Source organism: Phaenicophaeus curvirostris, chromosome 4 (genome assembly GCF_032191515.1).
Source record: "Phaenicophaeus curvirostris isolate KB17595 chromosome 4, BPBGC_Pcur_1.0, whole genome shotgun sequence".
Lineage (NCBI taxonomy): Eukaryota > Metazoa > Chordata > Aves > Cuculiformes > Cuculidae > Phaenicophaeus > Phaenicophaeus curvirostris.
Genome location: NC_091395.1, coordinates 32,774,420 through 32,790,981, shown reverse-complemented (window position 1 = coordinate 32,790,981; position 16,562 = coordinate 32,774,420). Strand labels below are relative to the sequence as shown.

Below are 16,562 nucleotides of genomic sequence, written 5' to 3'. Positions count from 1 at the left end.
TCAATGAGTAACAGGACAACATTGATACTACTGACTCACTCTGGGTAAAGTCAGGTCTGCAACTGGATTAAGGGAGAAGTGAAGGTTTCCATCCGTTTTGGCTCCTCCTGCCAAAACAGCCTCGCAGCGATGAACGAGCCACTTCGTTCTTTGCTCTGCCTTCTACTCCTGCTAGGAAGTTCCCAAAAGAACCCCCTGCAACTCCAAGGAATGCCACTGATCATAAAATAATCCCTCCCCATTTGCTTTCCCTAACTCTGCTGGCACAACGATGACTACACAGGCTGCCAAAGTTAACAATCAGGCACATTAATTCCTCCACTTGCTAGGGAGTCTTTCCAGACCTACCTAAGCTTTCTGCCCGTGGCTGCATGCAGAGGCAGGTTTGTCTCAGGGCAATTCCTTATAAGCCTATCTGCAGAAGAATGGCAAGCGAGCACCTAATCTGAAATGACTAAAGCACTCGAAGGCGAGGGACCAGCTTTGCTGGGCAGCTGGCTTTTTCATCTGCAATTATTCATTTGGGTGGTTTACGTTGGCTGGATGTCTTTGGTAACAACACTGAAACCAGGAAATACCCAAAAATAAATAAAGAAATGCCAATTACTAATAGGTCTTCCTTTGTCTTCTGAAAAAAACAGCTTTACTCAGGCCAGATCCTGCTCCCAAGGGGAGTAAAATCCCCTGTTGAGGATGAAGGACAACCCCAGCATGGGAGATAGGCAGAATGAGGGGCTTGCTGGGGTGCCAGGAGGACAGTTCTTGCCTCGGCACTGCCTGCCCTTCCCAACCACTGCCACGCCTGGCTGCGCAAGCATTTAGGAATCACAGGCTGAGCAAGGGCCTCAGTCCAGCTGCCCTCAAGGCATACAGGGTGAGGAGAAGCTCACCACTGTACCTCAGTGATTTCTCTGTCCTGTTTTATCCTTAAAGTTTTGTGCTTTCCGCTGCAGAGTTCAGCCAAGGGTTTTTGTGCCCCTCCAACCCTTGCTTTTCCCTATAACTTTTGGCATGAAAGGGAACAACCATGTAGCTAAATCTGTGCCTTTAAAGGTGTATTTACTCTAATTAGAAGGCCCCCTACTGCATTTTAAAGAGGAAATCAGGTAGCAAAGAGGCTGAGGTGCTGCAGGGCTGGCATAGGGCTTGCATCCTCCTCCAGGGTGGAAATCCAGAAGAAGGGATAGACCGGAGACAACGAGATCCCCCACCTCCCCATCCCCACGAGTGGGGAAGCAGCTGAGAGATGGGTTGCTACAAGCACGTACATTTAATCTCTCCTGTGTATTTGGCAGGCAGCAGGACAAGACTGCTCCTGTACACAGGGGCACTGACTTTGTCTGGCTCTGGAGAGCAATAATCTTCAGTCCAAGAGGCTGTGGCAGGGGGAAAACACTGAGACAAACTGTCACAATTGCTCTTTTTCCCACAATAAGCAGGACACATACAGAAATTCCGGATAAATACCCGATGCCTGCTTCTGTCCTGTGGCAGAGGGAATTCTTTTGGAACCTGGGGGCTCCCCAAAACTCTGCAAATGCTCCTACAAGCAAGATACAGAAGAAAAGGTGGTGTCACTTTCTCCTCTTCTAGTATTTTTGCTAAAAGAGTCAGGTGATTAGCAACTGGATTAAGCTTTTCAGAAAAAGTGGGCAGAGGAGATAAGAGTGAGATTTTAACCACAGGACACTGCAAGGGATAACTGGCACCAGTTGCCCTGAGGCATCCCAAGCATCCTCAGAAACAGAGCCAGGGACCCAACAGAGGCTGTTATATCTAAACCCCGGAGTGTCCAAATATCAGGTACCAGCTGAATATGGGACAGCTGATAACTAAATGCTAAACTTTCACTTGTTTTAAGGGGAAACTGAATCTCAAATTCTGCCCAAGTGTCTCCCTCCGTTGTCACCGAGCTTAGATTGTGTTGTCTAATTCTTAAATCACATTAGAAATGACAGTAAATATGACCTGCTGAAGATCCACCTAGCAAAAGAAAACTGACTTTCATTCCATCTCTCTATTGTAGGAGACATGCAAAGGTCTAATGGAAAAGACTGAATTGGAGAAAACATCTCTGCCACAGAGTTTTTGCGTAGATTTTGGAGGTGACGTTGACCTCCAGCTTCTTGCATAGGCCTTCTACGAACTCATTTCGAGGTCATTTTGATGGGGAACACAGAGGGTACTGTTATGGATCCAGGGGTTCTTAATAAGTCCATCTCCACTGCTAAAAAATCCACTATTCAATCAAGCTAAGTGAAAGGTTAGACTCCTTAAAAACAAACAGACGTGATGTAACAAACAAACCAAGCAAACAGAACAGAAGCCTGTATCCCCAAAAGCCAAATTTCAGCAAGGTAAAAGGAGCTGAAAGTCATGGCACATGAAGTGGCTTTCCCCTCTGATAGCACAGGGTTTGGCTTAAAAAGCAATGCAATGAGGCACAGGAGAGAGACAGACTTTAAATCATTGTCCAGTGTTTTGGGGAAGCAGAGTCAGCTATTTTGCAGACAAACTAATAGGAGTTGGCATCTTGCATAAGGGCAAGTTTTAGCTCGCCTGTAACTCTAAAAAATTCTGGACTACAAAAGGTTTATCCTAGCTTGTGAGAAACAGTCTCTTCTGCCCTCAGAATAAATTCTACAACCGGGAAACAGTTTTCAGAATAAATTGTACAACCGGAAGACTGTTTCCTGAGTTTGCAGCAGCTGGCACGCAACATTTCTATTTGCTTCTAGGCATCACTGCAGTTCCTGTGGGTTTGGTCACCTCGGACATCACACATATAACCCACATTGCCGTACAGAGCCAGCTCGTACCAACCCAAGTCAGACATGCTATGGTCTGCCTTCTCTCCATCTCTTTCTAGAAGTTAAAACCAATTCCTATGAGCAAGTGGGTTGATCTAAACAGAGGTGGATGCTGACACGCTCACCTCCAGCAGAGAACTGGGCAGCTCCAGAGGCTTCCTAACTTCTTCCTTACATGTTGTACTTCCTTACTGGGCTCCCTCTCAGACCCCAGACTTGCAGACTTCTCTTAATATCTGCAATATTTTTGAGGCAACACTGGGTCTACAGTAGTAGTAAGCAGTAATTAAAAAAAAACCAAAACCCAGAGCAGTCATTAGGCTTTATTCACTGCAGGAATACATTGGGGAATTCGAAATCAGCAAGTCAGACCCATTACTGTAAGGATACATTTGGTTTGTCATCTATTAAACTACATGGCTGTGTGTGCCTGGCAAGCGCTTCAAAGTTGTTCTTTTGATCTTTACAAAGATAAAACTGTAATATTTTTGTAGGTATATGAAAACATTAGTTACTAGACTAGTTAAAAACCACTTAACTTTTGAAACTGGTGCCATCTGTTTCCTGTTTTTATTTATAGAACTCAATACTCAGTCCCTTGAGGACTTCCTTAACAAACTCTCTCTGTACTAAATATTAGTGGTGTTTTGGCCAAGACAGCTGAACTCGGGCTTGACAGGTCTGCAGATGGGGCTGGTCATGCAGACAAAAGGCCACTTAGACAAGAGGAAGCAAGGAGAAGGATGGAGTGAAGGTCATGTAGGAGCCTTTCACTTATCCCTCAAGTCAGCTCTTCAGAAAGAAGACTACTGCCCTGGTTATGCTTCAGGTTTCTTGTGGAGCAAACAGTGCATGCTACCAAAACCAAACCTACAGTACACTGAGCATCAGTTATACAAGTCATTCTGGAGGATGCTCACAGGCTCACATTTCACTAGTGAAACTACCAAATAAGAGTTAACAGATACTTTATAACTCAGTTAAGGATTTTGAATTATTTCTATAAGCCATTATTTGGTCCTCAACAAATTGTATGACAAATCTTAGTCCTTAAACTGATAAACTATTGAAAATCTTTCAAACTAGCAGAAAGGTTCCTTTCTTAGAAAAAACAAACAAACTCTCCACCAACCAGGGCAGGGCATCTATAAAAGGCACAAAGATATCTCTCCTTAATGACTCTGTGAGTTGAGGGCATCCAAAAGCTGCACATTGCTATAGGGCATCAACCTTCATCATGAAGTTCAGTTATTGCAAAAGAAATTCACAATTTTGCCTGTGAACCTCGCTCAGAAATACTTACAGACAGCAAAAAGCTTGTGTCACCATGAGCTCACCATCCCCCAGCAGGCTGTCGAACCCTGGCACCTCCATCAATTTTTTGTGTCCCAGGCTTCTGATTGCCATTAGGAGCATCCCACCCTTTAAGCCACAGATAGCTCAGGCCAAGACACACAAAGCCACAACATTCAAGGCTGAAACCGAAAGCATAAGCAAACCCTGTGAGCAGGAGAGATGAAGACCAGCTGTGCTTGCAGCGAGGTCGTGGTGGTGAAAGTGATAGCAAAGGGCCAAGAGAAAATTGCTCAGCAACATCTGTGCTCTCCAGAGCAATGGGATGGGAAAATTGGACAACTGAGCTTTGATGAAGCACAAGATACCTGCAAAGTACATTACACATCGAGAACATACCGATGGAAAAAAAAATGAAACTTGGTACTGAAAGTCATTTGGCATGTGCGTGAACTGAAGGCAGTACTAACGGTGGGAGCCCAAAGGCACGCGTAGTGTGTGTGCCTGATATCTTTAGCCAACAGGAAGGGGTGGTAGGACCCGAATTAAAAGCTAATAACCAAAGGAGGAACACAAGCTGTGACTAAGCAGAGGCTTTCATCAGCAGAAGTAGGGTTGGCATTTCCTCCGGTTAACAACTACTTGCTATCCGCAGAGACTGACTAACCTGCAGGAATAGGTCTGGAAAGAGCAGATCAGTGCAAAACCACCACTGAGTTCCAGAAAATATTTACATCACAAATCGTGGGCTGAAAAAATAAAGGGGCAACCAATGGGGAGCAAGGACTTTCCAGGCTTCTCCATAAACAGGGCGGCAATGAAGTTGTTTTCCATTCCTTTATACACCCTGTCCCAGAGGTTTGCATGCCATCACGAGCTGGGCTGGAGGAATGATGAACCAGCCAACATGCAAGCAGCTGGAGGAATGCTGCTTTTCTCATATGAGCACCGCTGAGAAAAGAGCAATGGCCACAACTATCTTGCAAGTCTGGGGAGAAAGGCTGGGAAGATAGTAGTGGGTTTTGCTGTTTCTGCAAGGTTCTCTTATCAGCTTTGGCATCTGGTTTGCACTCTTCAGCGCTTCCTACGCTGCACTGCAGAACACCTTCCATTTAACAAGGAGGTGTCAAAAGAATGAAGTGAAACATTTCTCCCTAAATCAAAACCAGCAACCTCGTAGGGCATTGAAGGTGATTATATCTAGTGTGGTTTGGGGCTGTCTGAAAACTGACCCCCAGCCCAGCAAAGGCAACCTCCCTTCCACGTCGCCCTCTCTGAGCCGGAGCAAGTCCAGCACACAGGCTTCCCCCACATCTGTGCCAGTAAAGGTGGGCAAAAGCATTAACTTGCCTTCACAGATTGTATGTTCAGTCAAAATTAAAACGAAACAAATGGCTCTCAGCAAACTGAGAATTTTGCCAGTGCAGTTGGAGGGAAGAGGTCAGGCAGAGCCTGTCACCCCATGGGTACTGCAACCACAGCCCAGAGTGCGGCAGGGATGGCCAGGGGTATGGTCTGTTACCTTCTCGAAATCACTGCATGGGAATTGGGTTTACTGAAGAGAACAGGGGCTTCTTGGTCACTCACAGAGGCAAGATTGTTTAGCTAACAATGATTAATTAACTGTTTTTTCTAGATGAGAAGCTTGTCCACACCAGATTTGGAAGCTCATCGAGCACTGGGGAGGTCTCTCATTCCAGGCTGGTGTGATCCCCACTTGCACAGGTTGTTGGCAGCCTCCAAGCAACAAAAATTCCAGAGAGGTGTGTGAGGCCACATGGAAACACCAAACCACCACTGCCCCTGAACAAGGCTGCTAGAACTCCAAGCAGCCCAGAGCACACAAGCAGGAGAGTGATGAGGAATGGCTGCCTTTCAGAGCAGCCCTGGAGTCAGAAAAGGTTTGAGGGGTTGTGCTACTGCTGCTGTTGTTGGAGCAAGCAGCAAGAAATGAAATACAGCAGCAGTCATGGAAAAAGCAAGCCACGTAGTGTGCAACTCCCAGCAACAAAGGAGGCATTTTTGTCAGGCAGACAGAGACAGACAGACAGCTTTGGCAGGAAAAAACACTCCAGAGACAGAGGGAAGAATAACAATACTCAGCTTTCAGCAGCAGGGGAGCACCTGTGTCCATGCATTAGTGGTGAGCTGCAGAGGTGGGTGCAAGCTCCCAGGAGCTCAGCTGCAACACCACCTTGTAGGACTGGGGCAACAAATCCTCCGCCTCCTCTGCTCTTGTCACTCACCCACAATGGGGTAGAACACTGCCTCGTGCTCCTCCCCACCCCCCAGCTCACAGAGCCAGGGAGCATCGCTAGGATTCACCCAGTAGAACCTTTTCCACTGCAGGACTGGGCAACTGCCCCAACAAATGTCAAGGGCCTAATTCTCCAGTCAGAAAACCTATGGCTGCCAGCCTTCTGCCTGTCAGAAAGGCAGGGTGAGTGTTGTGTTGTCACTGGGACAGGGGATGGCCACGGCAGCACAACAGTGCTGGGGAGACAGCGATCCTCAGTCCAGCTGTAGGACGCTGCAGAAAAGGGTGCAATAAGCCTTACCTTGAGTCATTTCACAGAAGTGGACATACAGACAGAACAATGAGAAGAGGCAGAGGAATCCAAGATACAATTAAAGTATGTCCACGATGACAGGAGGTGCCACTGTGTGCCTTTTCCACAAATTGCTGAAAGCAAAAAAAGCACATGGAGAGGGCAAAAGAAGATGGAGGTGACTCGATGACTAAGAAAAATAAACAATGGGTGTTCCCTGAGGCTGCAAGGGAAGAAAGCAAATGGTGGAAAGCAAAGTCCAACCTATTACAGTAAGAACTTGCCAAGAACTCACCTTGGCAGGATGGTGGTGCCAGCTCTGCGGGAACCTGCAGTGTTGCCAAGGCTATGGCTTCCCAGGCAGTACCAGAGCTTCTCCTGAGGCAGAGAGAAGTTGGGTCCTGAAGCTGAAGGTACTGCCAGCCCCAGTGCAGGTGGCAAGAACCTCCGTTGGTTTCTGCCCTTCCATCCCCTTCAGTGGATTCTTACCAGCTCTCTTTAATGAGCTCATTTGCACTCTGACAATCAGATCTCTCAACCATGTTTTCAGGCTCTTCATTACAAGTGAAACAGCAAGCTGTTTGCTGGTCATTGCTCCTTTGAGCAGCTGTAACAGTCCTTCATGCCCAGATCCAGCTGCTGGAGCTGTAGGACAGACCCATCAGTTGCCACTGTGCTCATGGCAAAGTCACAAGAGCAAGAAAAAGTTGTGCTCCCCAGGTGAGGCTGCTTTCAGAAACTTGTACTGTCCCCCACATGCTATGAACCCCACGCACGGCATTTGCAGCTTGGTCTGGCCAGTTTGTTGCTCCCAAGCAGTCCAAATCCCTGCCTGCAGAAACAAAGCTCAGCACTGTACCAGCTCAACTTACCAAGAAACAGGGTCTCGGTGCAGCACTGCCCCCTCCTACCGAAAAGCTGCATTGGATGCCCCTCTACCCTTAGCTCTCTGGCAGGGCTACAGGACTTGAGCACCCCTGCAGCAGTTGCTGGCTTGGTCCATATGCTGTGTTTCATAGTACCTATAAACATTCGCAAAACGTGCCAGGGATATTCCCTGACTTCAGGATGGAAATTCTGGACAAACCAGGCAAGGCTTGGCCAAGATGTCCTGTGTCCTGTCCAAGGACAGTGGCAACTTGGTATCCCCAGTTCGCAATGCATATCTAAGGAACCACAAACCCACTGGGAGCAGGGGTGGCTGTTACTTCTCCAATGCCTTGTCTTAGGAAAACACTTAATGTCCTAAATTTATCTAACGTTCACACTCAAATAGAAATCAACATTGAACACTTGGAACTGTCCATGATTTTTCACACGCTTTCCCACAAGCCCTACAAGTGAACTGTGCAAGCTACTCCTCCTCTGTACTGTTATATTTGCTTTTTGCTTTGCAATCTTAAACATTTATCATGTTAACTACAAGCTTCTTTTGCTGAAGTGTATCAAAAAAGATGGTACCAGTTTTGGAGAGATCAACGAAGCTCCCAATCCTGCTATATGGAATTTACAGCACAAGGCAAGAAATTAGAAATTACTTTGCATGCAATAATGAGATGTCTCTAGAGCAACCTCACCAGCTTCACTCTAGAGGAATTACAATCATTTTGGTGTACACAAATTTCTAGTGGAATCACTTATTTAGTCTTCCCCTTTACTGTAGAGGGAATGATTTTTAACTGAGCTTAAATCCACCTGCATTCAGTGGATTGCTCATTAAACTACAGATGTCTCCTGATGGCAGCAATTATTCCTGGTAACCTTAATAAGCTTGTTATATTCCTTAGTTATCATTATGAAAAGTTATTTGAAATAGTACACAACTCCCAAAGGAATTACTTCTTAATATGTTCCAGTCTGATTAAAGAGAATGATTGTTTTCTTTCTTAGTGATATTTCTCAAGTTCCCTTGTCTTTTACTGGCACTTCAACAACTCTGAGCAACTTTATCACAGAGGACTCCTTTCCCAAACATTTCTAACTTTTTTAGTTTCCTTGAACTCCCTGGTGTCTTTGCTTGGTTTGACATGTTTTTTTTTCTCTCTTTTTAGTGATTTATTCTGTCTGGAATATAGACATTACTTACAGTACGGATTCAGTGCCGAGCAGAACTCTGGGATTTTGTTGTTGTTACAGTTTGTTGCAGATAGGAGAAAAGCATCTCCTTAACGCTGGTAGTTGAGGAAAAGCTTCGCTTCAGTGCATGGAAAATACAGCTCTCCTTAAAACAATTAACAGAATTAACAGGGTAAGCTAACTAAGCACAGCTTTGCAAGTCCTCTATTCTCTTCTGTGCCTTTGCATGTCCAAAATTCAATGAACATAATATACAAGCAGCAACGCTATGCAGGGAATAAAGAACTTCACTGCATCACAAACCAAATGATCACTTGTTTTTTTCCTCCATATTTATTGTGTTTGCGTTCCCACTCTATCCCTTCCTAAGTCTTCTGCCACAGGCAACAGATGCACAGAAAGCATGTCAGTGGTTACGGCTACTTCTCCTGGATTAGCACTGATTTCAGGAACATCAAAGTTCATATGAACATGTGAACTTTCCTTCAGAATCATGAGCAATTACATTTAATTCCAGCCCAGCATGACACATCATGGAAAGCAGCCAAAGACTCCAGGCGCTAGTTCCTGATCAAGCTATTAAAACACCACGGTTTTAAAAAGCATTCAGTGACAATTCCATTTTTCTGACATGTAAACCAAAGGAAGGCTTCAAAGCACCTTCCCCATGAGCTGTTAAAGCTGGTAAATGTAGCAGCTTTGACTACCCCACCCAGTCATACTGGCTCTTTCCAGCTCAGCTCCTCCCATGGGATGGTGCGTGCAGCTAGCAAGGGTACCTTTCCACAAAGCTTTATTTGGAGGAACTGTTGCGTTACTGAAATAAACTTTTTGCAGAAACAGGCTGTTTCTAGTGAAACAGTTCAAGCCCTGGGTTGGCATTTCTGGCTGAAACCAGCAAGTCTGATAGCTCAGCAACATGGTGACAATGGCAGAAACAGAATTTAAGTCAGGTAGTTCAGACTGCTGAGTAGCCTTGCATGCAGGCGATCAGCAATTTTGCAGTGCCTCTTCTGCTCTGCCTTCAAATAAAAACAAACCTTAAAGCCTCAACAAGTTGTCAGAGTTCCTGTCTTCCCCTCAGTCTGAGTTCAAAGCCTAAGGGGAAAACGAAGTACCAAAAAGTAACAAACTTGCTGGAGTTCACAGAATCCTCAAAGTGGCGACTGACCCTTGTGGTCTCTAGTCCAAACTGCCAAAAGGAACAGAGCTGCCACCACCCCTAAAGCAGAACACACACAGCTTTCTTCAGCCATGTCATGAACACCTCCAAGCCCGCATACCTGTCCACCCCTCGAGGCAACCCATTCTCCCTGCAGCAACACCCTCTGAGGGAAGTCACTCAACTTCAACCTGAACCTCCCATGTGGCAACCTGTGACCGCTGGTATGTGCCACAACACCCGCAGCTGCCACACAGGCTTTGGTTCCGCCGCCTTTACGGCTCTCTCTCCTTCAAGCAGCTGTACAAGGCTGCTACTAGATCCTTCACTCTCCCTCCAGGCTTAAGGAGTCCCCTTGCCAAGCACAGCTCTGAGTCTAAGGGATGCCTTCCCTTCTTTCTGACATGAAGATGCCTAGACACGCTCTGCCACGTCAGAAGAAAAAGCTCTAGAGGAACGGTAAGCAGAGACAGCTTGCACAACAGATTCAGCCCTGAAATGGGTGGAAGCGCTTTCCTTGATTGCTTTTCCCACTACAAGATTCAGTCTTTAACACGACCTTACACAATGCTGTTCTGTTTTGGGAAGTGGTGTGAACTTTACTCTCAAAGAAATACTTGTTCCAGTTCCAGCTTTGGCATTTTAAACAAGGGCAATTAAACGCAGTGAAAATGCTATTGCAACATAAAGGCTGAAAATATAAACACAAACTGTCAGGAGTCACTCCCAAGAAAAGCTCCTGGAAGAAACGCCCACTCACCCACACTGCACAAAGCATAACATCGTCCGTGTGACAGCTTGCATTCTGAAGCCAGATAAACAAGCCACAATTCAGCCTTTTATCTGTTGCCAGAAGTTTACACCCACAAATAACTATGTCAGCAGTAGATGTGCCACTGCTTGGAAAATCTCTGTTCTGCATCAACAGGTAGGTGGTCCCCAGAGTTACTGTTTGGTACATATGCCATTACTTACGGGTGTAAGTTTGTACCTACAAATGCTAAACCACTCCTAGTTTATATCACAGAATGTAAACTTCAGCAGAAACATGTGCAGTACAGATTCATGGATGCTTTTAAGAACCTAATTCTGTCCTCATTCTTGAAAAAAATTGTTTTAAATTTATAGCCTTCACCTGACAACAACAGTGTCCAGAACACGCTTTGCTTTTTAAAATGCACTGAATGCTCAGACTTCAGTAAAAAAAATTTATTTTCAATATAAAAGTGCCAAAATATCCACCAACATTGTGATCTATTCAACAACCAGCTTACTCTAGTAATCAAAATTGCAAGCATCTTTATTCACATTTTCAAATCAAACTCCTTTCACACATTTCCACAATAACCCGAGTCCCTCGAAAGCGGGAAATTTGCATTTCGATTGGCTGCTGTAGTCCATATGTCCAAGTTCATGTAGGCACGGAAGGGGTTAAACCTCGGATAGTATTCCTGCTTACACATAACTGCTTGGTTCTCCACGTGGGTCGAGTGTTGGGTTGTGGCACTGACAGGGCAGCAGTTTTCATAAACATCACTCTGAGGTGCCCAGATGGAACCAAAAAGTCCAGACATCGGAGACAAGCTTCGGGTGCTTGAGAGGTAGGGCTGTAGGGCAAGACAAAAGCAGCATGGGAAACTGTGAAAGGGACCACTTGCCAGGGAAAACATATAAATATATTACTAAATGGGAGGAAGCAGCAGAGAACTTAAAAAACTCACCATTAGAAAACTGTACATGAGTTTACAAAGCAATAAGATTGCCGAAAATATTAGAGCAGCATTAGCATGTGGGCGCAAAAGCACTTCCCTAAATGAAGCCACATGAGCTCCTTCCTGCACGGCATCGATATTACTACAACAGCACTACAACGTTCAGTTTTGGTCAGGCTGCTAAGAAAAACAAGGGGGAAATAGAAGACACATGAAGAGCACCATGCGTGATTTGAGAGTTAAAATTAAGAGAGAAGCATGCCTAAGAAATGACATGAAAAAGGTTGAAGTATATGTCAAGACTGAAAGACTCTGCATGCCGGGAGCAGAGAGGGATATTCAATATGGAAAAGAGACCATAATAGGGAGCTAGGGAATTTATTTAGAAATTTTGAAAGCTTATAAAGAACCTCCTGGAGGGCAAGATGTGTTAGTCTGCAAGGAAATCTCTCAGAGAAGGTCATGGAAGTCTTGGGACTTCTAAAATTGAACAAAACACTGAAACGTATTGTGGGGAAAAGCTCACCAGGGAAATGAACTGAATTATCTAATGTATTTTCCAATCTCTACCTTCTGTGTTTTCTTGGCATTTCTGAATAAAATATGAAATAAAGCCAGATTTATTTTAGGAAACAGTCTTCTACCAGTTTTGCCACTTTTTAATGCAGCAGAATTTTCACTTTTGCTCTTGGAAATATTTCTTACTTTATTTGGTTAGTTTTATTCAAAATAACCTAGTGTAAGTAAAGGAAAGAAAATTCAAAACCAGAAGATTTTGAAATATGAGCAGAAGAGAAAGTAGTTACAACTAAACACCACCTTGAGCTGAAGTCGCTACTTTGCACTATGGGATGACATAAATGTGGCTAGTCTAAAGTGTAACAGGTCAAAGCCAGCATTCAGAAATCTGCACAAATCCAGCTTAAATCACTTGGATTTTCTAGCAAAAAAACCCTGTCAAAGTCAGCGAGAGCAGCTGTCCATTCAGCTCTACAATATCCAAATCTCTGTTCGTTTTGCTGTCAGCACATTTTGTGTTTTACCCTCATCAGGAAAGGCTGATTTTGACAGGAAAAAGTCTCAGTAGACTACGTAAGTCCAAAACGTTTTTCCATATGCAAGATGATTTTAGTCAATTTTCAGGCAAAAGGATCCATCTTAAAATTTCACAGACAACGTCCAGTAACAATCTTGACCAATAGCTGGGAAAAAGCCAGGCCACCAATGCCAGCATCAAATACATATACATCAGGCTACTTAAAAAAATCATGAAAAACTGCAAGCAACAGGCAGGGGAAAGACAGGAATGCACTGAGAAGGCTTTGAAAAGACACACGAAGACAGTACTTTGCAGTGACAATACTCACTGTGGAGTTGATGTAACTGGTGGGCTCCCAGGTAGGTGGCATGTTGGGAGGCGCATTCCAGGTGGAGGGACAGTTCTGGTCAATGAAGGCCGTGTTCTGCACTGCTGCAGTACCTGGGAAGCCACTGGGGTAGTTCATGTTTTCTGCAGTTTACAAAAGCAGGAAGACAAAATAAGGCTTTTGTGATATAAACACTAATAACATTTCTGTGGGGGAACATTGAATTATCTCAGAGTGAGTCAGGCTGGAACTGACCTAAGCCTTCAGTGACTTCAGGCAGCCTCAGGGCAGCACAGCAGCAAAGCATAACAATTTCTGTTAACAAGACTACCACTCTGTAGTAGAGACCCACTAACAAATTGCTGTCAGGAGGATGGGATAAAGAGTTGGCAACCTTTCTACTGGAGAACAGAGCCTTTATTAGCCACAGAACGTGCATGGCAGAGCCTACCCAGACTTCATGGCCAACATGCCTCTGCTCTAGGTTCCCGAGGGATTACTATGCTGCCTGTGATACTGTAGCCTGACCTTTAATTATTGCTTAGGTAATGCTAAAGAATTCTAGGTTGCTGCCAGTGTGCTTCCCAAGCCAAGAAACTCTAGCCTGGAAAGGTAATTGGTCACAAGAGGCCTTCTGTTTCACACACTGGAAGGCAGAAGCCTGCCAGAGGGGAAACAAAGAAAATTGTGCAAAAAAGATCTGTGTAATACCATAGTCACGAGCATTTCTCTCTATTCTCTCTCACAGTCCTGTATACTGGCTTTTCAGGCTTAGTAACTCCATACAAGGTCAGTCTTCTCATCCATCACATGCAGACATTGTTAATTACTACAGAGCACCCAGTCAGCTGGAAACTGTAAAGTCTGCTTGAGCAACGAATGCCCAGATGTTTATAGACAAGCTCAGCCTTTGTTCTACAAAAGATAAGAGAAAAAAAACATGCTTGGTGATAATTCAGAAGCTTATTTCATCTCACCTTCTGGGAAAGCACCATATTCATTCATCTCTAGTGGACAATACATGTTGGAAAACCGGCTGTCACAAGCTGCATTCCAGTCGATGAAGCTGTCCCAAAAAAAATTAAAATCTGTTGTCAGAAACAATTCACAGAACTTATGAAAATTCTTTAGAAATACTTATTTAATATAAAGTCATTGCATGCAAAACAGCTGTTGGATACAAAACACCTGTAACTGCTGATAAGGCTTTTCATATTCTGCTTGCCAATTCTGCCAGTACCTACTCTGTGCTGCTACATAATCAGAGTGATTCTCTCATTGAGCTCTTCTTCCTCTGGCAAAATGATCAAGTCACAATTTCAACTACCACAGTCCTGCAACACTTAACTGGGTTCAACTTCTTTCTCTGTAAAAAGAAAATGATTGTACTTCTTTCCCACAACAATGGAAATGGTAGATATGAAGTGATATAATGTGATAAATAGAAGAAAATGTAATGCATTCTCAAGCATTTGAATAAGAACAGAAATTAAAATGGATATTTCTACTTTCCCTACCACACATGTTAATGTCTTGATTTGCAGAGATTATAACTGTTTTAATCAAAACAATTTCAGAATTTCAAGAAGACTTTTCAAAAGTAGTTCTTAAAGACATGCCAGTAGTGAAACAAGCCCTGCTATTGCAAAAGCTTGTAGACATTCAAGTGTGGACAAGGTAGGAATATAAAAGGATTTCACATGAAATTGTGCTAATTCAGTTTTTCTATTCAGGCAAGGAGCTATCATAATAGCTTTAAGACATAAGGAGGAATTTCTTCATGATGAGAGTGGTGAGGCACAGGCATAGGTTGCCCAGGGAAGTTGTGGCTGCCCCATCCCTGGAGGTGTTCAAGGCCAGGCTGGAGGGGACCTTGGACAGCCTGGCAGGGGGGCTGGAACTGGATGATCTTTAAGGTCCCCTTCCAACCCAAACTATTCTATGATTCTATAATTTATCACTCTTATATATGAATAAATAATTGCATGTATTTTTGTATATAAATTCAAAATTGAGATGGGTATATGAAAGCAAAGTAGTTTAACACAGAATCTGCCACAAATCACCATATATTTCATCTGACTTAAAAGTCATACAGACCACTGGCCACTGCTCCAGATCATTAGGGCTGCGGTTTGTTGACATGACAGAATCAGCCTTAGCAGGCTGGTTGGGAACACAAGACCATCACTTGGGGATTTCTATCATTCCAGACGGCAGGATATGACTTGAAGAACTGGCCGTATTTCACTGCTACATATGGCAGAGTGGCAGAGTATTTCCTCTGACTAGTTTGTGGTGCATTTTTCATTAGTAAAGTTTGCAATGTAGAGAGTCTAAAGTACAAGAATTACTCAAGTCCATTACTACAGGAAAGTCAACCCAAACCTACACAAAGCCCGAAACAGACCAACACGTACCCTTCTATCACCTTCAAACTGAACTATTTGTCTTTAACAATGCCTGTTCATGCCATTTAACATGAGCACACAGTGCGTAACACACCCCACGACATACAGAAGCCATGTTTAGCAAGACAGCAAAGAACCTAACAGCCAGGCTCTCTGCCTTGCCATGCAAAAGAAGTGGAAGAAATTAAAAGCTTTCCAAAATGTATTTAATTAAATTTGAAAGAAGTTCTAGAATACCTGTATGCGAGCAGGAACACCAGTGAACTTGCCTTGGCAAAATTATTCATGATGTACTAACGGAAGAGCATAAACAACTAGAACTAAGATCAAAGTGACAGCAAGAATTTTACTTTAACTATCATCTGGCTTACAAATGCTATAAGATAAGCTCAAGCACAGTCCTCTGCATCACAGAAACCCGAACAAAGCATTATTCATACTATTTACATAAAACATAGCTTACCTGTTGTGAACAGAGGGAGGTTCTTGGATCATGCATGGTATGTTATTCTCAAGGTTGTAGTTTAAACTGTTTGCCAGGCAGACAGGCTGGGCAGGCCACAGGTCTCCTGTTGGGTAAAGAGCTAAAAAGAGAAAAATGAACAAAATGTAGAACAATAGGAAGTAGGCTCCACAAACTGAATATCACAATGACGCTTTATTCTCAGATCCACAATAAGGAATGGGTACTAGGTAAAAACCACAGAGTAACCAACCGATCTATTTATTTATGATAAATGTCCACCTTTAAACAAAACTTTTGTTTTTCAAAAAGGGAATAGGGTTGGGGTTTTAATCAACTAGAGCCATTCATGGCCAAACCATATGTGAACTCATTACAGCTCTATTTAGCCTCTAGGGCTGCTGCTCTCTACAGACTGATTGCCCTGACTGCCCACAGATCCTTGGTTCCCATCAACTCTGTGAGGACTGTCAGCTAGAGAAAAGCAAAAAATCCAAATTAGCAGTTTCCATGAGAAAACAATTGTAAAGTTGGCTCTATTTCATTATTTCATATGATAGATATTATGCATATTGCTACCACGGAAAAAGTTTCATGAGCATTTGCGACCTAACAGACACAGGTTAAACCTTCAGCAGAAGGACAGCCAGGGCCAGGCAGTTCTGCTGCCCAAAGAATCATGTGTCCCAATCAGCTTTCAAACTCCACCTCACTATGTA

General features: G+C 43.9%; 1 protein-coding gene across 3 annotated transcripts in view; it reads right to left on the bottom strand.

The window, feature by feature from the left end:
• Positions 1–11,084: 11,084 nt before the first annotated feature.
• Positions 11,085–16,562, bottom strand: part of TMEM131L (transmembrane 131 like) — a 91,005-nt gene continuing 85,527 nt past the window's right edge. For all 3 annotated transcript variants that reach the window (XM_069855734.1, XM_069855736.1, XM_069855735.1), the window contains exons 32-35: positions 15,844–15,964; positions 13,947–14,035; positions 12,970–13,112; positions 11,085–11,497 (exon numbers count right to left, since the gene is read on the bottom strand). In XM_069855734.1, coding sequence (XP_069711835.1) covers positions 11,219–11,497; positions 12,970–13,112; positions 13,947–14,035; positions 15,844–15,964 — 632 coding nt within the window. In that variant the 3' untranslated portion in view covers positions 11,085–11,218. The remainder of the gene's footprint in view (positions 11,498–12,969; positions 13,113–13,946; positions 14,036–15,843; positions 15,965–16,562) is intronic.